Source organism: Staurois parvus, unplaced genomic scaffold (assembly GCF_062004578.1).
Source record: "Staurois parvus isolate SC_StPar_1 unplaced genomic scaffold, SC_StPar_1.0 ptg000025l, whole genome shotgun sequence".
NCBI lineage: Eukaryota > Metazoa > Chordata > Amphibia > Anura > Ranidae > Staurois > Staurois parvus.
This window is the reverse complement of record NW_028317821.1, coordinates 12,045,399-12,070,687: the sequence shown is the minus strand read 5'-3', so window position 1 is coordinate 12,070,687 and position 25,289 is coordinate 12,045,399. Positions and strand designations below refer to the sequence as shown.

Below are 25,289 nucleotides of genomic sequence, written 5' to 3'. Positions count from 1 at the left end.
CCAGCTAATACTTTATAATCAGTTACAGCAAACATTTTTTTTCCTTTTGGGATAAAGGTTTTACATAAATAAAAGCTGATCATTGTAAACAAACAGTGTTAAATGGTTTGTCCCATCCCTGTAACTGCAAGAGAGCTTTTCTGTTGAAAAACAGACTTACTGGATAGATCTTCAGATGAAAATTGAAGAAAGAAAGCCTAAAAAAAAATGAATGCAGCCATCACATCTAAGCTGCAAGATAACAAATGCTTTCTTTTGGGTTTAATACCACTTTAAAGGTGGAGAGGTACTCCCGTCTGACATGGGGAAGCATGTTCCCTTACTCCCCTTCAATAAACCATGGTTGAAATCTTCAACAAAGCATAATTTTTCAGTTCCACTGTAAATCGTTGTCTTTTATACTTTCTCATAAATAAGCAATGTAGTGCATTTAAAAAAATATCTGCGTTTTATTGTTAGCCTGTTTTTGTGTTGTTGGTACCTTTCAGTGCCTTGATAGCTTGCATATAATTTTTTCCAAGCTGAAAAGGAAAATGGTGTTTGGAAAATATTTGTTAGTAATGTAAGTTCAGTTTTCCCTGGAAAAAAATTTCAGCTTCAAGACAGTTGTCAAGTCTTGAGACACAGAAATGGATTTAAGTGGAGGAATCAGTGGCTGTCATGGTGTAGAGGATTAAGAAGAATAGTGGCCTGCCTACATTGACAAGAGGTGACAGAACAGGTTACTTGTCACAGACCGCGGTGTTCTAGGAATATGAAACTTGCCCTAGAATATGAAGCATGCTAACCCACATCTGTACATATTACCTAATTCTGCCAAGATGCCTTAGTCTTTAATTGCTGACTCATTGGTAATTAGAGGGTCAGGTCCATGATCTCCATACTGTATATTGAATAGGATTTTCTAGCAGTTTTAAGCTGAACATCTCACCTCTGCTGTAACTGGCCCGAAATGGTATTCACGACAGCGGTCCATTTGATATTCGCTTGATCTCCACTCTAGGCTAGTTCTCAGACAGATTAATGGGCACTGTCTATGAAGTACCCTTGATAGCCTCCCTAGAGTCATCTTCACAATTCCAGACACTTATGTGATTCTAATCCTAGACCCAAACCAATTTCTTTTGAAATTTTGTTTAACCCTTAGTGAGGAAAGTATTGTGCAGATGTTATATTAAAGTCTGTTAACCTATTCAGGTCAGCTGCAAAATATGTTAAATTCTGCAGTGTTTTTGGCTTAAAAGAAAGAGCCTTAAATGAGGAGGAATAACAGTAATAATCTGGAGTGAAGAGACATTTTACTCAGGCACACTAAGTGCTGAACTCCCCTTACTGGTCTTCAGAGATTTGTATTCTTTATTATTCATAAGATACACCAGGGTTCCTGAGTCCTTTATCTTGTTTATCATTCAATATTTTATTTCTCTTTCGGGAAAGCAACCTGACAGTGTATAAATTTGACAGCACTTGTTTAGCTGTCTACTCAATATGCATGCGCTGCAGCTCTCTAACTTATCTAGCTCTGGAAAGGCAGTTTCTTCTTTTTACGTTTCAATTGATTAAGGCTTGCAAATACAAGAGGAGAAACACGCATTGTATAATGGATGTAACAGGAGTGACAAGAGATTCAGAGAGATGTGTAAATAAACCTAATGATTTGTATGAATGGTACAAATGGCACACAAGGAAATCAGGGATAGAAGGGGATATATATAGTTTATGACTGTATGTTAGCATTAAAAAAAAAAAACCCAATAAAACTAGTCTCATTAAAAAAAAAATTCTGAAATAACATTGCTGCAGTAAAATATCGCCTTAATAACAAATGTCAGCTTTAAAATGTCCCAATCCTCTGTTTTTCAAATGCTAAGGCATGAGATTATTAAAGTACACCAAAAAGGATTTTTTATCTGTTGGTGTTGCCCATAGGAGTCAATCAGATTCTGTCTTTCACTCCCCTACAGCAGTAGTGGGATGTAACAAAGTGTCCAATTTGTTGCTCTAGGCAGCACAGAACTGCATTGGATGTAAACTGCCTGATAATAGCCAGTGGTAGTCAAGATTTTAATATAAAGGGGTTGTTTGAGATCTCCAAGTAAGCGATAACAAGAGTTTTCAGGTGGTTAGAGGAGTTTATTATTGAACAGAGGGGGAAAAAAAGATTTTTTAATCTTGTTGGAAAATTTCTATGTAGGAGGGCCCAATCATTTGTTCTTCTATGTAGAATAATTAATGAATAAAGAGTACATCATGTGCGACAGCCACTTGTGGAGGGGCAGAAATTTAAACATGAAATTACATTAACATGTTTTAAAGTTTTTTTGAGATGATAGTGACTGGGTCTAGGTCTACCTTAAGACAATGCTTCCCTTAGGCAGGCCATACATTAGACATTTGTTTTTTCAACCTGTGTGTTGAACCAAAATAAAGTGTCAATTGCATCCACACATTTAAGGTAGATGGGGTGATTGTAGCCGTATTAGTGCATTTGCGACAGAAACAATTGAGTACTGACGTGATACTTTTTTTTTATTTGCACTAACATACAATTTTGAGGACAAGCTTTCGGGGTATGTCCCCTACTTCAAGGTCCAGGCAGTACTATTTCACAAAGTTTTAGCAGAATGTTAGAAGAGATGTTGAAAAGCGGAGAAAAAAAAAAACAGAAACACACACAAACAATGTACACAGCAATGGTTATAAGACTAGGATTAGACTAGAGATAAGACACAGCAAAAGCAAAGACTGGGGGGGCAACACTCACAGAGGGGGTCGTAAAACTGTTGGATAATGAGTGAGGAATCCCATGTCCAAGTTAAGGCCGTTATCTCTTGTATCAAATAGAATTATCATTCTTAGTTCAAAAGTTTTCCTTTCCTGAATAGTTTTGAAATTTCCTTTAAGAACTAAAATATTGAGGTCTTCCATAATGTGGTCTGGTTGTGCGAAATGGTGTCCCACAGGTGTGCAGAAGTCATCTTCTTTATGTTCCTTGATGGTATGTCTGTGCTGTTTCGCCAACATAAGATCCTTTGCTACATTTTCTGCACTGGATAAGGTACACAACATTACTAGAGGTGCAGCTGTATGATCTGGAGATACTGAAGATCCCTTTTGAGTGTCTGACACTTTTTGATAGATTGATTTGGTTGCACAGTTTGCAGCGTTTCCTATTGCAGGGTTTGCTTCCATTATTTGTGACATCATAATCAGAAGGAAGTTTCCTACTGATTAGTTTATTTCTGAGATAGGGGGTTGTCTGAAGGCCAGTATTGGGGATTGCTGGAATATTTCTTTCAGAGTTCCATCCTCTGTTATGATGGGTTGTAAATCTTTGATTATTTTTCTTATTCCTTCTAGTGCTGGGTTGTATGTGGTTACTAGAGGTACACGGTTGTTTGTTTTTTTTTTTCTTCTTCTTGTACTGAAGTAGGTTTTCTCTTGGGGTTCTCAAGGCTGTGTTTATTCTGGTGTTGATAGTTTTGTCCTTGTAACCTTTCTTATGGAAGTAGTCATCTAGTTTTCCGAGATTTTTATCTCTGTCTCTTGGGTTAGAACATTTTCGGTGGTATCTGACGGCCTGACTGTGTATGATGGCATGTTTTGTGTGTTGGGGGTGAAAGCTAGAACTGTGGAGGTAGTTGTATCTGTCAGTAGGTTTCCTGCATATTGAGGTGTGAAGCTTATCATCCCTGATGTACAGTTGCAAGAAAAAGTATGTGAACCCCTTGGGATTACGTGGAGTTTTGCATGAATTGGGCATAAAATGTGCTCTGAACGTCATCTAAGTCACAACAATAGAAGAACACAGTCTGCTGAACATAATACTACACAAACAATAGATGTTGCCATGGTTTAATTGCACATAACATGTAAACATTCACAGTGCAGAGAGGAAAAAGTATGTGAACCTTTGGACTTAATAACTGGTCGACCCTCCTTTGGCAGCAATAACCTCAACCAAACGTTTCCTGTAGTTGCAGATCAGACCTGCACAACGTTCTGGAGTAATTTTGGACCACTCCTCTTCACAAAACTGTTTCAGTGTAGCAATATTCTTGGGATGTCTGGTGTGAATCGTTCTCTTAAGGTCATGCCACAGCATTTCAATCGGGTTGAGGTCAGGACTCTGACTGGGCCACTCCAGAAGGCGTATTCTGTGCTGTTGCAGCCATTGTTTTGTTGAATTACTTGTATGCTTTGGGTCATTGTCCAGTTGCATCACCCATCCTCTGCGGAGCTTCAGTTGGCAGACAGATGGTCGTACGTTTTCCTGCAAAATGTCTTGATAAACTCTGGAATTCATTTTCCCATCAATGACAACAATCCGTCCAGGCCCTGAGGCAGCAAAGCAGCCCCAAACCATGATGCTCCCTCCGCCATGTTTTACAGTGGGGATGAGGTTTTGATGTTGGTGTGCTGTGCCTTTTTTTCTCCACACATAGTGTTGTGTGTTCTTCCCAAACAACTCAATCTTGGTTTCATCTGTCCACAGTATATTTTGCCAGTAGTGCTGTGGAACATCCAGGTGCTCTTTTGCAAACTTCAAACGTGCTGCAATATTCTTTTTGGACAGCAATGGCTTCCTCTGTGGTGTCCTTCCATGTACTCCATTCTTGTTTAATGTTTTCCTTATTGTAGATGTGTCAACAAAAATGTTAGCATGTGCCAGAGATTTCTGTAGGTCTTTAGCTGACACTCTGGGATTCTTCTTTACCTCATGCAGCATTCTGCGCTGTGCTCTTGCAGTCATTTTTACAGGACGACCACGCCTAGGGAGAGTAGCAACAGTGCTAAACTTTCTCCATTTGTAGACAGTCTGTCTTACCGTGGACACATGAACATCAAGACTTTTGGAGATACTTTTGTAACCCTTTCCAGCTTCATGCAAGTCAACAATTCTTGATCGTATGTCTTCTGAGAGCTCTTTTCTGCGAGGCATGGTTCACATCAGACAGTGCTTCTTAAAACCAGTAAACCCAAAACAGGTGTGTGTTTTTTAAGGGCAGGACAGCTGTCAGCAACACATCCAATATCATCACACTGATTGGAGTCAAGGTTGGCTCACTCCTGGCTCCAATTAGCTCTGGGAGAAGTCATTAAGCTAGGGCCTCACATACTTTTTCCTCCCTGCACTGTGAATGTTTACATGTTATGTGCAATTAAACCATGGCAACATTTAATGTTTGTGGAGTATTATGTTCAGCAGACTGTGTTATTCTATTGTTGTGACTTAGATGACGTTCAGAGCACATTTTATGACCAATTCATGCAAAACTCCACGTAATCCCAAGGGGTTCACATACTTTTTCTTGCAACTGTATACTGTGGTGTCTAGGAAATTGACTTGTGTGTTTGAGTATTCCATTTTTAGTTTGATTGATGGATGAAAAGTGTTGATCAATGAGTAAAATTGTTTTAGGTTTTCTTCACCTTCTGTCCATATAATGAAAATATCATCAATATAGCGATAGTATCTGTATGGTTTTTGTTCCATGCTGTTCAGGAATTTTTCCTCCAGGTCAGCCATAAATAAATTGGCATATTGGGGTGCCATTTTACTTCCCATCACAATACCCATACATTGAAGGTAGATGTCTTTATTGAAAGTAAAGTAGTTGTGTGTAAGTATGAATTCAATGAGCTGTGTAACATCCTCAGCAGTGTATTTGTGGTTTGGTGAGGATAAGGATCTGTCACATGCAGCTAATCCATCCTTGTGAGGGATATTACTATACAAGGATACTACATCCATAGTCACTAGAAGTGTATTAGATGGTAATTGTATGTTGTTGATCTTGTTCAGAAAGTCAGTTGTGTCTTGCAGGAAACTAGCAGTGTTCTTGACTAACCGTTTTAAAAAATTTTCTACAAGGCCTGAGATTTGTTCGGTGAGTGTGTTCATACCTGTTATGATGGGTCTGGATTTACTGGCTTGTGGATTTTGGGCAGCATGTAGAAGTCCCCGATTTCTGGATGATCCAGAATCGCATTTATAAGTTCTGAATGTAGGTGGGCTGGAAGTGTTTTAATGAGACCTTTTAATTGGTAGATGGGGGAATCATTCCTGTTGTGTCTTCCCCACAGTCACAACACAATGATCAGTGTTGCCAGCTATAGCCAACGACACCGATCATTTGGTAAAAAAAAAAAACAGACAGGGTTGTTGTACAGAAGTCAATCAATAGGTAAACTCTTGTACAACCAGGGTGCCCATAAATCAAAATTAGGTGGGTTCCTCCTGAACTGGCCAAATTTCGATCATTGCGATATGGCTGGCCTAAATTATAACTAAAGGCAAAACTTTTTTTTGGATAGAGTGGAGGGGGATTAGAACACATCTGTCCGTTTTTATGGTTGTCTTTGTCCCCGTTAGGGGGATTCACCCTCTCTATTTGTACTGCTTATCATTATTATTGAAAATGAACATAAAAGAAAATCCCAAATTTTGGGTTGTCCCCAAAAAATAATAGATGGGAAATCTTTCAATGGGGACACTGGTTCTGGTGACCTAGGGGGGCCCAAAGAATTTCCTTAATTTTGCAGGTATGTCCTCACACCTCCTGTTTGGCTGTGTTACAGGAAGTAAAATGGTGAAACAAATCTGATAGGGGTTACAACCCTCCCTTTAATCTATCCAAAATGAAAAAAAAGTTTTGCCTATAGTTCTACTTTAGGACATCTTGAAAAATGAGTCTCACAGTGATAATCAAGAGAACATTTGGCATTTAAGATATATTTCCAATTTTTAATTAGAGACCGGCTTCTTCTTCAAGAAGAATATCCATTATATGTAGTTTTTTTTACCTGCACATTATGCAGAAAAGTTTTCCAAAGTAGTACCTGGGCTAGGACTATTGCAGGATTTTTTCCAACAATCCAGCAGTGCAGTTAATTCATTCAGCATGTAGCAATAATCTGTGCATGAAACAGGGGCATCCAGGAACAGTCCAAACAGGTTTGTCCCACACTTTTGTTTAGCATGGCAGCAAGCGAACCATTTGAATGCAGAAGAGGGCTTTGTACTGTACGTCTGTAGCGTAAAACAAAACAAGAAATGTCTGAGCAACTAAACTCCATTAACTAAACTTCCCTCAAATGGATCCCCCAAACCAAATGGGCAAAACTTTTTAAGTGGGTAACTTTTTTAGTGTTCTGTTTGTCAGTCAGCAGCAGACTCTCCCAGCAGCAAAAAACATCATCAGTCAGCTCAAATATATAAAGGTCAGTACACAGCTTACACTACTCATGAGGTCTAACTATCAGCTAAAGTTGAGTATACACACTTATTTCTTTTTCATTCAGCCACACAAGCAAGAGAGATGGAAGAATCCTCCCCACTGAACCGGACAAATTTTAGATCCGTGTGTACCCACCCTAAGATGTTTACCCACCCTAAGATGTGGACCTAGAAATGGAGGCCTTATCTCACTTAAAGCTCTTTAAAGCCTCTGGGCTCCGGGACCTAGAACGTATTACGATCCAGCCATACCACGTGTCCTTCACCATGTGTATGCAAGTAACAATTGTGCCTCACAACAGTCAGAACAATAAACCCACTGACTGGTAGACAAGTGGTAAGATTTGGAAAAGTGGAGGTGGGCAGGGTAAAGTTTTAGAGAGAGGTCAGCAATGGCACCCCCTGTATTTTCATAGTACAGGTTTTTTAACTTGCATTGGAACATTGCCATGTTATTATGAGTGGCTGATGACCTTGTCTCATTTTCATAAATGAGCTCCAGTGTAAAACATCAATCATTTGAAGAACTATTGGTCTACGCAGGATTTGGTTTACACGTTTTGCCAATATTATATTAAAAACGTGTGCAGAAAAATAACAATTGTTGCTGTTGGAAGCTATTTTCTCTTTGCTGTGATGGCTGTTCTGCAGGAACTCAATAGCAGCTGTGCTAAATTTGGACTCTGATATTGTGAGTTGTCAAGGGGTGAACATTCATTTCGCAAAGAAACATTTACAAGTAATATTTTAAAGAGCGTAAAATACTTGTTATGACTTTTTGTCTTTAGCTATGTAGCATGTTCCTCTTTATAACCATTTCTGTTTTTACTCTATGAGCAGGTCCTCTGTGTGGCTAGGAGTATTGAACTTGCTGAATAAATCAATATTAAATTCCACATTTTACGTAGCCGCATCAATACAGTGAAGGGCGTAGTTTAGAACTGTAGGTTTAATCTACTTCACATATTATTATATTATTGGGATTGGTGAGTGTTTGTGATTGATTGTATTGATACACATTTTTGCATTCATGACTGTTTCTTTTCTAAAGATGATTGAAACAATGTTCTGTAGAACAAATGTAATCTGGTGTTCCTTTCCCTAGTGTGCTTTCTGTTCTAGCTCCTGGCATTGATTATAGAAGTCCTGTGATCAGAGTCACTTGGCATCTTTCACCTTGACAAGAAGTACATCATTGCTGTCTAGAAACAGAATGCATTTACATGTCATGACTTTCATCACAAACCCAAGCTTTGAAGAAATGTTTTATATCTCATTTAAAGGGTTAGTTCACCATTACCAAAAAACTGCCTATGCAGATGAGGGGTGTCATTAGATAAACACAAACTGTTCAGCTTTGACTAAAGTTAAATAATGCCCTTGCTGTAGATGTAGGCCATTTACGTACCTCCTGGAATATGGAGATATTCATCCAGCTTGTGTACAGCTATTCTAGACTGTAGCTTTCATAAGTGCAATATCGTCACAATTTCAACCAAATGTAATACAAACTCACAAGGCTGTAGTTGGCATTAAGATTAATTCTCTAAGTGACATCTATCAGAACATAGTCAGAACATGCATAATAACAGTTTGCAAAGAAGTGGTAATGAGTTTGTAACAACCATTGGACATAAAGGATTTGTTAGCTTGTATTTGCAATATTTGAATATCACTCTAGAGAGCATCGCAAACAAGCAAACGCACCCATGGATATATCACTCACTGTGTTTTTGTGTATATAATAATATACACTCTCCAGCCACTTTATTAGGTGCACATTGCTAGTATAGGGTTGGACCCCCTTTTGCTTTCAGAACTGCCTTAATTCTTTGCGACATAGATTCAACAATGTGTTGGAAACATTCCTGAGAGATTTTGGTCCATGATGACATGATACCACCATGCAGTTGCTGCAGATTTGTCAGCTGTACATCCATGATGCAAATTTCCCATTTCACCACATCCCAGAGGTGCTCTATTGGATTGAGATCTGGTGACTATGAAGGCCATTGGACAGTACGGTACAGTGAAGTCATTTTCATGTTCAAGAAACCAGTTTGACATGATTTAAGCTTTGTGACATGGTGCATTATCCTGCTGGAAGTAGCCATCAGAAGATGGGGACACTGTAGTCATAAAGGGATGGACATGGTCAGCAACAATAATCAGACAGGCCATGGTGTTTAAACGGTGCTCATTTGGTACTAAGGGGCCCAAAGTGTGCCAAGAAAATATCCCCCACATCATTATACCACCACTACCAACCAGAACCATTGATACAAGGCAGAATGGATCTATGATTTCATGTTGTTTACGCCAAATTGTGACCCCACCATCTGAATGTCGCAGCTGAAATAGAAACTCTTAAGACCAAATAACATTTTTACAATCTATTCTTGTCCAATTTTGGGGAGCTTGTGGGAATTGTAGCTTCTGTGTCTTGTTCTTAGCTGACAGGAATGGCACCTGGTGTGCTCAAGGTTCGACATGTTGTGCATTCAGAGGTGGTATTGTGCATAACTTGGTTGTAACTAGCAGTTATTTAAGTTACTGTTGCCGTTCTATCATCTCGAACCAGTCTGCCCATTGTCCTCTGACCGCTGACATTGACAAGGCATTTTCGTCCAGACAATTGCCGTTTACTGGATATTTTCTTTTTTTGGACCATTCTCTGTAAACCCTAGTGATGGTTGTGTGTGAAAATCCCAGTAGATCAGTAATTTGTGAAATACTCAGACCATCCCGTCTGACACTAACAACCATGCCACATTCAAAGTCACTCAAATACCCTTTCTTCCCCATTCTGATACTCGATTTGACCTTCATCAAGTCATCTTCACCAAGTCTACATGCCTAAGTGCATTGAGTTGCTGCCATGTGAATGGCTGATTAGCAGTTTGTGTTACCAAGCAATTGAATGGGTGTACCTAATAAAGTGGCCAGTGTGTGTGTATGTATGTGTGTGTGTGTGTGTGTATGTATATATATATATATATATATACATATACATATACATACACTGCTCAAAAAAAAAAGGAACACTTTGAAAACACATCAAATCTCAATGGGGAAAAATATGCTGGATATCTATACTAACATGAACTGGGTAATGTGGGAATGTAAGGATGTCCCATCGTTTGATGGAAATGAAAATTATCAACCTACAGAGGACTGAATTCAAAGAAACCCCAAAAATCAAAGTGAAAAAATTATGCAGCAGGCTAGTCCGTTTTGCTGAAATTTAATTGCAGCAACTCAGAATGGTACTCAGTAGTTTGTATGACCCCCACGTGCTTGTATGCATGCCTGACAACATCGGGGCATGCTCCTAATGAGACGATGGATGGTGTCCTGAGGTATTTCCTTTCAGATCTGGACCATGGCATCACTGAGCTCTTGGATAGTCTAAGGTGCAACCAGGTGGTGTCAAATGGACTGAAACATGATATCCCAAAGGTGTTCTATTGGATTTAGGTCAGGCGAGTGTGGGGGCTATTCAATGGTATCAATTCCTTTATCCTCCAGGAACTGCCTTCATACTCTCGCCACATGAGGCTGGGCATTGTCGTGTGCCACGAGGAACCCAGGGCCCACTGCACCAGCGTAGGGTCTGACAGTGGGTCCAAGGATTTCATCCCGATACCTAATGGCAGTAAGGGTGTCATTGTCTAGCTTGTAGAGGTCTGTGTGTCCCTCCATGGATATGCCTCCCCAGACCATCACTGACCCACCACCAAAACAGTCATTCTGAACGATGATAAAGGCAGCATAACGTTCTCCATGGCTTCTCCAGACCCTTTCACATCTGTCACATGTGCTCAGGGTGAATCTGCTGTCATCTGTGAAAAGCACAGGGCGCCAGTGGCGGACCTGCCAATTCTGGTGTTCAATGGCAAACGCCAATCGAGCTCTATGGTGCTGGGCAGTGAGCACAGGGCCCACTAGAGGACGTGGGCCCTCAGCCCACCCTCATGAAGTTTGTTTCTGATTGGTTAGAGACATTCACACCAGTGGCTTGCTGGAGGTCATTTTGTAGGGATTTGGCAGTGCTCCTCCTGTTCCTCCTTGCACAAAGGAGCAGATACCGGTCCTGCTGATGGGTTAACGACCTTCTACAGCCCTGTCCAGCTCTCCTAGAGTAAGTGCCTGTCTCCTGGAATCTCCTCCATGCTCTTTAGACTGTGCTAGGAGATGCAGCAAACCTTCTGGCAATGGCACGTATTGATGTGCCATCCTGGAGGAGTTGGGCTGCCTGTGCAACCAATGTAGGGTCCACGTATCACCTCATGCTACCAGTAGTGACACTGACTCTAGCCAAACTACTGAATAACAGAAAAGATGAGTAGGGAAAAAAATGTCAGTGGCCTCCACCTGCAAACCCATTCCTGTTTTAAAGATAGTCTCATTGTTGCCCATCTAGTGCACCTGTTGTTAATTTCATTAACACCAAAGCAGCTGAAACTGATTAACCATCCCCTCCGCTACTTAACTGACCAGATCAATATCCCAGGAGTTTAATTTACTTGATGCTATACTCTGATTAAAAGGTGTTCCTTTCATTTTTTGAGCAGTGATATATATATATATATATATATATATATATATATATATATATAATTTTTTTTATTTTTTTACTTTTTTAACACCGCTCAGCTGTGCAGGGGGTGAGTGGAGCCTGGAGCAGGTGATGTGTGCGTACTCTGTTGGTACATTAACCCTACAGCAGCTTGAGCAGATGCTATCAGTGGTGGCAGGCAAGATTCCCTTAGTATGAAAGGAGAGTGAAAATTAACTATAATTATAGTGACAGGGCAGAAATCTATAATATTGTGATTTTACTAGCTGCTTTCAATTATATCTTAAATGGCAAACTCCAAAACACAAATATGTGTAGCCTTTTTTTTAATTAGCATGGAACAAAAAAGTCTGAAATAAATACTTGGATATTATATACTACTTTAAAATAGAACTCCAGCCGAAACATTGGAGACAGTGACAACCTCTATTTCGATTTATTGACGGCCACATCCTCATTACTCTTCTTTTAACAATGATAATGGTCACTGTGACAGGATGTGAATAGGAAAGCTCTGTATTGGCTTCACAGGACGCATTAAGCATTTCACTGCCTTTTAATGTAACTAGTATATCCGTGTGAGCATGTGAAAAGGGCTTTTTGCTTCCAACTGCCAGCTTTCTTGGGGAAATTATGTGATGATATCATCCCCCCCCCCCCCAGGCTTTCATGGCCCTCCCGGTTGGCCATAACCTTCATGGCAGGTGTCAGGATGGATAGTGTTGGGAGCTCAGCCCTGGGAAGTATGCCCATCTTTGAACTCTTCTGGATTCAGAGTGGTCAGTCTTTGGTCTCTTTTTCAGAAAGGTCTAAAAATTTAAAGTTTAACAAAATAGCACTTACAAATGCAAACACGTCTGTCAGCATTAAAAAAAAAACAGGTTCTAAACATACCAATAAAAAAGGTATTGTTCATAGAAACCCGTCTGGCCAACAGACCGTTTCCTTTCCAGCAGTTCCACAGGATTGTCCTTACCTTTTTTTGAATTCACTAAGTAAAGCAAACCTACCAATGACACCATGTTGGTAAAACTTAAAATAAAAGAAAAAAATCTAATATAGCATTTGAGATGGATCGGGAAATCCTCCTGCTGAGCTATTGTACACGGTGTCCCTAAAGTCTGGACATGTAGGAAAAATGCATATTTTCAACAGATTTCAATACATTTTTCAACAACATTTTATTTAATTGGAATATTAATCAATAACCTCTTCAATGTGATTTCCACTGTTTGTGCTACAAAGCTCCATGTGATTTGCAAGATGCACATGAACCCGATGCAGTAACGCAACATTTCCGTCAATTTGAGCGCATTCGTTCATGATGCTTTCCTTCAGGTGATTCATATCTGTGATTTTCATGGAGTACACCTTCTCCTTTGGCATACCCCAAAAAAGGAATTCAAGGGGGTTAAGGTCTGGTGAGCTATGAAATGTTTCGGCCTTGGACCCTTTGTTTCTTGGGGAATTTTTACAATAAAGCATCGTTGCCCATATGCCAGAAGCACAGGAAATGACACTGATGTAATTTCTCTAGGCTAAAGGAACAGAGTCACAAGACATTGGACTGCTTAAAACCGATAAGAAGTGTTTGTGAGATTGACCGTGTTTGTGACATCTTGAAATGTTACATTGGACTGCTTAAATTAGATAAGAACTTGTTTGTGCATTTACAAATGTTTACTTGTTTAAGAAGTTAGAAATCTTTAAGTTAAGAGTAGATAAGAAGCTGATTTGTGGCAAAAGTGTGATATTACGAGCTAAGAAGTTTGCCAGTAAAGTGGCTGGGTGTGACTAACGGAACCTTTCTGCTAACTCCTCCTGAGGTGGGTGTGGTGCACTCCCATTTCGGGAAAGTTGCCACAAGAATTTAACAGGGTATATAATGAGAAGTCTGAATGCGGTCAAATTGGAAGCCTTCCTATGCGAAAAAGGCGAAGCTCTGACTTTTGACAAGACTATATGGGCTCACCGAATTGGTCGTGCTTAAGGCTTCTCCGCGACCCCCTGTGCATTATGGTTTCGATAGGGTCTGTTCCTTCCCGTCTTCCGTAGCTTTGGTAATGTATTAATTCTATGCTGTGACACTGTCAAAGATGTGTCTATTTCATGCTGTAATGCTCACATTCTTATTGGTGTGTGTTATTATGCAGATTGTGATGACTAGAAGATATATCCTTCTGTGTGTCGTGTGATAATAAAAGTGGAGGTTTTGACAGTGCAAGAATATTGCAGTTGGATTCTGTTATTTCTTGGGGTGCCGAGTGAATGCTATGACGTGCCAGGGCAGGTGTTAATTTGGTAGTGGGTACCGGCGGAGGGAAAGAACTGTATGTAAACAATACAGTTCTCTCCCCTGTCAGCTCCTGCACACTGTTTTTTTTTTTCATGGCTCTGCATAGCAGTGTGCTTACAGTTGAAAGCGCACACACTGCACAAAGTAGAACAGCACCCTTAACCTTTTGATCGCCCCACATGTTATCCCCTTCCTGCCCAGTGCCATTAGTACAGTGTCAGTGCTTTTTATTAGCACTGTTCACTGTATTGGTGTCACTGGGGATGTCAGTGACACCAAGTCAGTTCCCCCTAGCATCAGAATGCCTGCCGCAGTCCCACTATAAATCGCTGATTGCTGCCATTACTAGTGAAAAACAAAATCCCAGTATATATACCGCCATTTGTAAACGCTATAACTTTCACATAAACCAATTAATTCACATGTATTAGGATTTTTTTTTAACCAGGACATGTAGCAGAATATATTTTGGCCTAAATTTGACGAAATTTTTTTTTTTTTGCTGGACATGTTTTAGGCTTCATGCGCACTGGGCATTTTAATAATGCTGGTAATGTTACTGTGTAAAGTCGTGTTAAAAACATGAGGTTTTCAGCCTTTTTTAACATTTTTGCATTAGCTTTTAGCAGCGTTTTTTCACGTTTGTGCTTTTAGCGTTTTTTTTTTTCCCAAAAAAAGAAACATTTTTTTTGCTCAAAAAAAAGACCAAAAACGCCGGTTTGCCAAATTTTTCAGCATTAGAGCGTTATTACAGCTAAAAAAAACTCCTCTAGAAACCCACTAGTTCTGGGGGTTTTTTCCAGCCAAAAAACACTGATTACAGTCTATGTGTGCATGGACACAAAGGATAACATGCTGGGGAGTTTACTGGCTGTAGAAGAAAAAACTCCAAAACCAAAAACAGCCACTGTAAAAACGTCCAGTGTGCATGAGGACTAATAGCAAAAAGTCAAAAATATTGTTTTTTTCCTCCAAATTGTCGGTCTGTTTTTTTTGTTTCTCTATGGCGCAAAAAATAAAAAACGCACAGGTAATCCAATACCACCAAAAGAAATCTCTATTTGTGGGGAAAAAAGAAAGTAAATTTCATTTGGGTATAGTGTTGCATGACCGCGCAATTGTCCTGGTCAGGAAGGGGGGTAAATCCTCTGGCGGGCAAGTGGTTAATGTATGTTTGAGTAATAAGGCACATCAGCACAATGGTCTTTACCTGTACCTTCTTCAGCTCCACACTGCACATAGCGTTAGTGTAAGATCAGAAGTACATTTGAGTACACACGGTATACATTTGAAGTACAAAAGTGGATTTGTCAGTTGGAGAAAAAACTGGAGTCAGTGCTGTAGAGAGCGTTCTCCAAGCAAAACACGCACTTAAAAAAGTCTCTGGACTGAAGTCAGCACACCTAGTGGATGCATAATGAGTTAGGTTACTGCGATGAAGAGAGGCCTGTTAGTCTCTACAGCCAGTGCATATTTTTATGTATAGTTACATTGTCAGCTTAGTGGAAAGATTTAATGAGGAGAAACGCAGGTAAATGCACTTGTATACTGTAGCTATAAGGAAACAGAAATATTACAACGTTTATGGTGTCGATGCTATGCATTAAAAATATGTAAATAAAACCAGTGTATTTAATTACGGTTTTCCTTCCAAGTTTTCAGCTTGAGGTCTTTGCTTAGGGTAAACCTATATCTCAACTCTTCTACTCTACCTGGCAGTGAATAGTAGGCACCTCTAAATGTGTGCACGCAGTGTGGGTTTTCTTTTATTTAAATCTTGACTTTAGGGAGGTAGGCAAAAACTGCATGCAGAAACCTAAGGTAAGTGCACATACCCTTCAAACAGAATTCATCTGAAAAACATTTCCAGTTTGTGTGGAGTGGATCAAAGTCGGATTATGCCTGCTAGTTTTACAACTTTAAAGTGACACAAAGAAAAGAAAGAAAAAGTGCTCAACTTTAATCTATAGCTGCTGCCCACAGTAATTCCTTTCCACCATGAGATGTCATTAGTCTTTTGGGTTGATTTCATGGTTATTTAAACCACTTCTTCTGAGCCCAGACATCATTACGGCAGTCTGGGCTCACCATACTAATGCATGAAACCGCATTCATGTGTCATTAGGTCTTTGCTGTATAGTGCAAAAGTAAGGATCACTTGGCACCAGACAAGAGGAAGAACCTGTGATGCTACAGACTGACTAGAAGGCTGCTGCCATTCTTTTTCTTTTCATCACTGTGTTGGGGGCCTCTGGAAAGGTGTTCTACTGTAGAACCTCATTCCAGCCAGCTTGTTGTGGTTTGGGTGGGAAGAGTTAGAACCTCTGTCAGGTTTAAATTTCCCCATTGGGGAGAGTTCCATTCCCCCATGGGAGTATGGTCACCAAGGCAGGAAGTGGTGAGGTTTCTTTAGTGGGACACAGTGAGGAAGGGTTTTTGTTGTTTTTTCCATGGTAAAGTGCATATGAGATTTTAGTGCTTGGGTGCATGTTAGTATTTTTAATTTTAACTTGTTGGGTAAACAGAAGCCATTGGAAAGGTTGGCAGAGAGCAGATCAAACACTGAGTGATTGATAAGGTGGATGAATTTAAGCATTCACGATAGACTGAAGGGGAGATAGCCTATGTAGAGGTAGGCCAAGGAGGAGGGAGATAACGAGCACAAAGAGAGGAAAGGATAGTTGTGGTGGTATTCTGGGGAGTAAACATTGGGAGGGTAAGGAATATTATGAGCTAAATTTTGGAAAGATTTAGTTTTAGAAAGTGGTGTTACATTCATACTTACAGTATATAACAGTTTGTATATTAGTGATGCGCAAAGAGACTCAAGAGGTGAGCTGAGGAGTAGAGAGAGAGATTTGTGTGTCATCAGCATAAAGATGGTATTGGTAGCCATGCAAGGTTATCAACTGACAAAAGGATAATGAATAGAAGGTCCCAGGAAAGAGTGCTGGGGGACCCATATGGTAACAAGAAAGGAGAAGGTAGAGTTGTAGGTGACCCTGAAAGAGCACTTAGGTAGGTGGAGAACCAGGAAACGTGCAGAGTCTTGGAGGCCAAGAGAGTGGAGTTTTATGAAGATGGGCAGGTGGTCAGCTGTGTCAAAGGCAGCAGAAAGGTCTAACAGTAAGAGTAATGAATAGTGGTCATTGGCTTTAGAAATAAGTAAGCTGTTAGGGATTTTTGCACGTGAAAGCCAGATTGTACCTCATTAATGTGTATATAACTTTACTGAATTTTTCTTTTTTTTGTCGTGCCCTGTGTGAGGAGAATATTTAGTAAAACCCCCTACTTCAGTGATTTATGATAACCATTGATGTATTTTATGATTTCTTGGAAAAATCTTTATGGACAGATACCTTCTAACAGAAAGTGAAGCAGCAGTGCCCTGCAATAATGTACATTGTGATCTAGCACAAATAAAGCACAGTTGGTTTGCTATAATCCAGAATCTTTCCATTCTAAGCCTCTGGACTGCTACACAAAGTCATGGGATTGCTATTTATTTATCGACTTTTTTCTTTCAGGTATTTTCTCTGCTCTGGATTGCAGACTGGATGGTGCATCACATTTGGAGGAAGGGGAATGACCCAGACAGTTTTTCTATACCATACCTCACTGCTTTGGGAGACCTTTTAGGAACTGCTTTGCTTGCTGTTGGCTTCCATATTTTGTGGCTTATCGGGGATAGAGATGGAGATGTTGGAGACTAGCCAGTGTGGAAATCCAGCCACCTCTACGTGACGTTCGGCTAAAATAGTTTCCACAGACTCCAATTAAACAAGAGTGGACAATCGTATTTTGTTCTGGGTTTTAGAGCTGTGAACACTTTCGATTTTCTACAAGTTTCAAATGATCAATAATTTGCAAATTCCCTTATCAGTAGGTGCGTGGATGACTTATTCACTTTGCTACAAGCACTTTACATTTTATGTATGCATGTTCTGTGGCTTTGTTTTTCATTTTATTTCACCTACAGAGTATTCCTAGGTGTTGTCTATTCTCTGGGTCCAGGTGGACATCCTGTTGATGTGCTAGCAAAATTGTTAGTATTCATGATAAGGTACTTACATTTATTTTAACATAAACTTCATTATGACAGTACTTCTATGTTTTGAACTTTTCGTTCTGTAATTTATTACTTGTTTGTTCTGATGGAGGGCAAATGATACAATTTCTAGCTATTTTAACATAAAATGAATTGCTAAAGTTCATACTAATTTAACAATGTATTGTAATGTTTAGCATTAAGTATGAGAAGTTAAAGCTGAACTCCAGCAAAATGCATAGTAACAATACAAAGATGTGGTCCGTCATACCTGCCAAAGCATCTGTAATTCTGATGGACTAGTTTTCTGATCACTCCATTTCTTATACCAGGCTGAATAGCTGTTAGTGACCTAGTTGTCTCCACTGCAGTTAAGCAATACAGTTTGTTCACTGTACCACATCATCATACTGACCAAGGTGGTCACTTTGCTCTCCTCCTGTCAGAAAGCTGCCAGTTTTAGACAGACAGCACTGTTTATTGTAGTAGTGCCTGTAGGACCCCCTCCCTTTCCAGTGTACTGTTGTGCAGGTGCTTAGAGGCAATGAATACCAAAACACATTCTTGTATTTATATTAGCCATGTTAAAATATATTTTATGAATTTTTTTTTTTTTTTAACAGACTTGGTCTAAATGGCAGTCTTTTCTTTCTGGAGTTCAACTTTAACTGACAAGAAAGTGTATTATTATGATTTGTGTGAAATTACACTTTTTAAGGGGTTTTCTAGGTTTTCACTGCTTTGTTAATTGTAATGAATTGTTTATATAAAACACACATTTTGTAGAATAAATAGGTAGGCTGCTATCGCTGAGCTCTTCAGAAAATGCTAGCTGCCTGGCTGTCTTATTGCTGCAATGGCTTTTTTTGTATTCAGAGTCACTGACCTGTAATGAATATGTATGTCCAGTATGCTTTACTTGCTGTCTAATTCCAGGTCTGTGGCTCAGTAAGTATTGAAGCTGGAGACATTCAGACAACTAGCTCTCTTTAAAAGAAACCGTGGTTGGTTATTTTAAAACTGAACGCCATCCAAAACTTAAAAAAATATGGCTGAAGTGGGGAAAAGCTGAAATTAACAGGTGATTTGTATGCATCTGTGACACCATTAGGCAGCTTTTCACTTACTTACTTTTCCTGTGACACCAAGACGGGACAGCACAGACCGCAATAAAACACTGTCAGGAGTTGTAATCTTTCTCCACTCTTCAAATGTGTTTTGTCTGTGCTTCAGCTTGGAGAGATTTCCTATCCTGACAGTTGGGCATTTAGTAGAAGCTCTGTACGTCCTGTTATTATCAGAACTTGTGAGAGGCTTGAAGTGCAATAGGTTGCCACTGAATCAATTCAAGCACACCTCAAAGGAATACCATTTGTAAGCCACGGAAATAGCTGTGCCACAAAAGTTGATTAGACGGTTTAGGAAGATCAGAACTGTATTCGTTAGAAGGTGCGAGTGGACCTCCGTGTAAAGCTGGCCATACACGTATAGATTTTTGTTCAAGAATTTTCGTGTCAAGAATATTTGTTTAGTTTTCTAACCATTAGTGGGGTCAAATCGGGCAGGAAGGAAAACTTTTCTCGATCAAACAAATTTTTGGCCAGTGTATGTGGTTATCGTTCAGAAATTACATTTATTTTAAAATCAAATGTTAAAAGCAAAAGGCAATTTTCCAACGACATTCGTTCATCGAATGTTCAGAGAATTTTTGTACGCCTTTTTTTTTGAGTATTCCCTTCTGAAAATCTACACGTGTATGGCCAGCTTAAGGCAGCAAGGCATGAGGGGTAAGCACCAAGGCAAAGCATTAGGAAATCGTAATTTCTTACAGCAAATAATTCAAATCAGGATGTTCACCTCCGCTACTCCACTGCTCACTGGACCATTGGGAGTGTACTTCTAAAGCCTGTGCTGGGTAACTTCCTTTCTATCTGCTGTCCATGACCAGTCACATTCGGACTTCCAAGGCAGGCTTTAACATTTTAAAGTATAACTAAAGGCAAAACGTTTTTTTTTTTACTTTTGGATAGAGTGGAGAAGGATTAGAACCCCTGCCAGCTGTCTGTGCCCCTATTAGGGAGATTGATGCGGTCCATAGATGGGATGAAAATCGGCCGGAAAAAAAAAAACGGCCGATTTTTGGATCATTAGTGCGGTAATTGGTCGGCCGTTTTTAGTGATTTTTGCCATTTTCAATTATCGGTCCTGCTGGAAAAAAATCGGGCAAATTTGTCATTCTGCCGATTTTTCACAGCAATGATGGACAAATCTGCTGATCTTTTTCCGATTTTAAAAAATGCGCATGAGCAGTGACATGAAAGAAGAAGGAAATGAAGAAAAGGAAAAACATAGAATATGAATGAGAAGAAGAAATAGAATATGAATAAAAAGAAGAAATCGAATATAAAGAAGCAGAAGAAAAAGAATATGAAGAAGTAGAAGAAAAAGAAGAAATAGAATATGAAAAAGAAGAATAAGAAAAAAAAAAAGAATTTCAGTCCGATATTATATTTGACATTTAAAAGTATAGCAACATTGTATCTATTTGTATCCGAATATAAACATCTGTATCTGAAATGGATACAGATACAATGTTTCAACTTTTTCTTCTTCTTCTTCATATTCTATTTCTTCTTCATATTCTATTTCTTCTTTTTATTCATATTCTATTTCTTCTGCATATTCTATTTCTTCTTATTCATATTCTATTTCTTCTTCTTATTCATATTCTATTTCTTCTTCTTATTCATATTCTATTTCTTCTTCTGCATATTCATATTCTATTTCTTCTTTTTATTCATATTCTATTTCTTCTGCATACTCTATTTCTTCTTCTTATTCATATTCTATTTCTTCTCCTTCTGCATATTCTATTTCTTCTCCTTCTGCATATTCTATTTCTTCTTTTTATTCATATTCTATTTCTTCTGCATATTCTATTTCTTCTTCTTATTCATATTCTATTTCTTCTTCTGCATACTCTATTTCTTCTTATTATTCATATTCTATTTCTTCTCCTTCTGCATATTCTATTTCTTCTTCTTATTCATATTCTATTTCTTCTTCTTATTCATATTCTATTTCTTCTTCTTATTCATATTCTATTTCTTCTTCTTATTCATATTCTATTTCTTCTTCTTATTCATATTCTATTTCTTCTTTTTATTCATATTCTATTTCTTCTGCATATTCTATTTCTTCTTCTTATTCATATTCTATTTCTTCTTCTGCATACTCTATTTCTTCTTATTATTCATATTCTATTTCTTCTCCTTCTGCATATTCTATTTCTTCTTCTTATTCATATTCTATTTCTTCTTCTTATTCATATTCTATTTCTTCTTCTTATTCATATTCTATTTCTTCTTCTTATTCATATTCTATTTCTTCTTCTTATTCATATTCTATTTCTTCTTCTTATTCATATTCTATTTCTTCTTTTTATTCATATTCTATTTCTTCTGCATATTCTATTTCTACTTCTTATTCATATTCTATTTCTTCTTCTGCATACTCTATTTCTTCTCCTTCTGCATATTCTATTTCTTCTTTTTATTCATATTCAATTTCTTCTTCTTCTGCATATTCTATATAATTGCCGGCCGTAGACGGGACGAAAAACAGCCGACTTTTTTTTACCAATGGTGGTAACGTCGGCTGATTGAACGACCGATTTTTCGTTTTTCTAAAAAAACGGCTGGTTTTCTCCCCGTCTATAGCCTGCATTAGCCTCTCTGTTTGTCCTGTTTACTGTCATCATCAAAAGTGAAAGTACAGAAAACCCCAGATTTTGGGTTGTCCACAGAAAAGTAATAGAGGGGAAATAAAGGGCAAATGGAGACACTAGTTCTGGTGGCCTGGGAGCCCCCAATGGATTCCCGTCATTTGCAGGAATTCCGCTTACTTTCTGTTTTGGTTATGGGGCAGGAAGTGAAGGGAAATCTCCCCAATGGCAAAAAAATAAACTGGCATGGGTTATAACTCTCCCTTGCTCTATCCAAAATGAAAAAAAAAAATGTTTTGCCTCCTTTAACTATGGTAGCTGCTCTGATCAGTTTGAAACTATCAAAAAAAAAAAAGGTATTACAGTAGGCTTTCTGAATGTAACACTGCAAGGACCTACCATCATTGGGGGTGTTTGATCACCGGGTTATAGACAAAGATACAACCATTACAGTAGAAGGAAATCCAAATACAGTCACCTAACGTTTAAGTGTTGCCTCCTTACTGCTCTTATATTTTTTGTATATATGGAATAAACCTCTAATAAAATACCTTGATTTTACATTGTATAAATAAATAAATAGACAGCATAGTAAAGTACAGTTATACTTCTCACTTTGCTGCTGGTCTTTACTCTTCCGCCAGTGAAATCTTTAGTATCTGACAGCAGCATCTCCGTGCTGTGTACTGTGGTTCCCCATCCTGCTAGGTTACTACTGTGTCCCTGCAGCTCTGAGAAGACACATCAATGATACAGCTTGCACTGGTCGGAACCTCAGCGTGCAGTGGGGATAGACACAGGCCAGAAGAGTCCAGCTCTGCAAGAGTGAAGATTGGCTGCCAGGGAGGCAGTACTGGTGGGTACTCCACATGTACTTTACTATGCTGTGTTCACCTTTTTATTTTTAGGTCACACCTGAATCTCTCTCATTTTGAGTGCTGACTGGACTTTAAGTGCGTTTTCTACTTTTGCAGCTAAATTGGTATAACACCTCCTTTATATTTGTTGCATGTTCCCATTCACACTGCAGAACATAAAAACAAACATGCCACATACATTTTACTTTTCTGACAGCTCCAAAACTGAAAAATCCCACTTGGTTCTCTTTGTTTATGAGGGGGCTGGGGCTGTCTTTACCATAGTTGAACCTGTCTGTACTGTGCTGGCAGATCTCATTCTCAGTTTGAGACCTGTTTGTCCTAAACAAAGGGTTAAAGATTTAGCAGCTGTTTGTCCTGTCCTGAGCCCTTATATTGGGTGGGTCAGACTCATTCTGGACTTGTGCAGAGATGCTTGCAGTCTGCCATGACATCAGCTTCTAAGAAACATCTAGAAGATGAGAAATATTTTTTGAAAAATGTTTTAGGTTAGCTGTGTATGTGGGGATACACAACAAATATATAGTGGGGTTTTCTTGAATTTGACTGCAAAAGTAGAAGTACATTATAGTGGTTGTAAACCCTCACATCCACCCAGTGGAGTGACTGGCCTCAGGTGATACACAGGGAGGAAACAAATCCTCCTACATAAGTTGTACCTATTTATCTGCAGTGTTCTCCTCTCTACATCTGTTCAAAGTCCAGAATTTATAAAGCTCATCTGAGGTGTGAGAAAACAGGGGGCATAGAGCTGAAACTATACACTGCACAACACAGTGAGGAGAGGTCTGGGAGCTGATTGGAGGGAAGCCCCCCCCCAATCACATAGCAAACAAGAACAGAGCTGAGGCTGTGAATCTGCTGGAGGTCCCTCCCCTTTCACCTTTTTTTTTCCTCCTTTTTGTCAGGAATACTTGTCACAAGTGACTCATGCAGATAGCAGAGGAATGAGGCAGCAGACAGAAATGACACTTAGTGCTCTGGATTGAGACAAGCACACGCTATAGAGGGATATGCTGTGTTCATAGTTCATGTCTGAGGTTTACGACCACTTCTTTAAGTCTCAGGACTCTGTACAAACTTCAGGTAAAATGCAGCCAAATCAACTCCTTCTGCAGGCTGTACTTTAGATGCAGAAGTACCATTTTACTGTACACTGCCTTTAGTAGACCATTCTTCTTTTTGGGTAGGAACATAACGTTGGAAGAGGAGCAAAGATTGGATGCTGTACAAAAAAAAAAATCCTGCTTACTATCACTTAGTTTTTTAATGCTAGAGGGACATTTTCTGAAACCTAGACAATATTTAGTTAGCCAACAAAATACATATGTGTGAAAAATATATACTGGGAAAATGCAACTTTATTGTACTTGGTGCTTATGCAACTGATCCAATGTTCTGATGTATATTTCCTACAAAAGTGCCTCAAAGGCCAAATGTGACTATTTAGCAACTGTGCCATGTGTTCTTTATAAAAATGCAGGTGCCATTTTGGATGTTATTAATTCAACAGATGACACAGATCAATGTATACCAAGCTTACATGCAGCTGTAATATGCTTACTATGGTATAAATTGTCATTGTTAAGAAAATGGTATTTATACTGTGCTGAGAATGTTCTTGTAGATAGACCAAGTGATGCTATTTCTCTCGTAGTGGGTAAATGGTATGAGCTTTATGTTCTTTTCCATTCCTTATCGCCAATGAGAATATGGTATATGTTCACTGTCACAACACACATTACTGGGACTGTTCAAGAAAAGGATACGTGAAGAGTTTGTGTTTTGTGAAAATATTATTTACATGCCAACTTTCAGTGTCTGTCATTTGCAAATAATTTTATTTATATTTTATCAAATGGGTGATACTGTTGCTAATAAGGTGGAACAAACACCTGTGAATATTAAATACTAGACATGGCATTAAAGACAGCAATGCCTATTTCTGCCAATAAAATTTTGCCAGAGATGCTTTGATTTTATGGTGTCGTTTTTTGTTTTTTACTCTATGTATAAAATTACATTTATTTTACACTGTGTTATTTAGAGGCTTGCAATAATAGGTCTCTCCAGACTTTACATTTCAAATAGTCTAAAGTACTAGCTCTCTAAAAAGAGACGGTGTCAGGGCATATGACCAATGCCTACTACAACCCCGTTTTCATGTTTGTGGATCACAAGGGCAGGAAGTAAGGTAACAAAGAGGAAGATGGTGCCGCGCTAATCAAAAATCTAAATCGGCAAAGAAAGGTGGGAGAAATGTAATATCCACAAATAAAGTAACAAATGTGGAAAAACAGCACAAACAACAGAAGTACACTATCATATGGGAAAAAACAGCACAAACAAACACGTCCTCAACTAAACATGATGAACCTAAAAATGTGCTATATTTATGCTGAAAATGAACTGGACATATAAAAAATTGCAAAAAGTGAAAATCATAAAGGTATAAGTGAACGTAATACAAAACAATATATAGTGATAAACCCGTAAAACCATCTTATCAGCACATGAGTTCACA

General features: G+C 38.8%; 1 protein-coding gene across 2 annotated transcripts in view; it reads left to right on the top strand.

Moving 5' to 3' along the window:
* The window catches only part of SLC41A2 (solute carrier family 41 member 2), a 148,203-nt gene extending 129,214 nt beyond the window's left edge, over positions 1–18,989 (top strand). For both annotated transcript variants that reach the window (XM_089651842.1, XM_089651843.1), the window contains exon 11: positions 17,643–18,989. In XM_089651842.1, coding sequence (XP_089507968.1) covers positions 17,643–17,828 — 186 coding nt within the window. In that variant the 3' untranslated portion in view covers positions 17,829–18,989. The remainder of the gene's footprint in view (positions 1–17,642) is intronic.
* Positions 18,990–25,289: the final 6,300 nt, after the last annotated feature.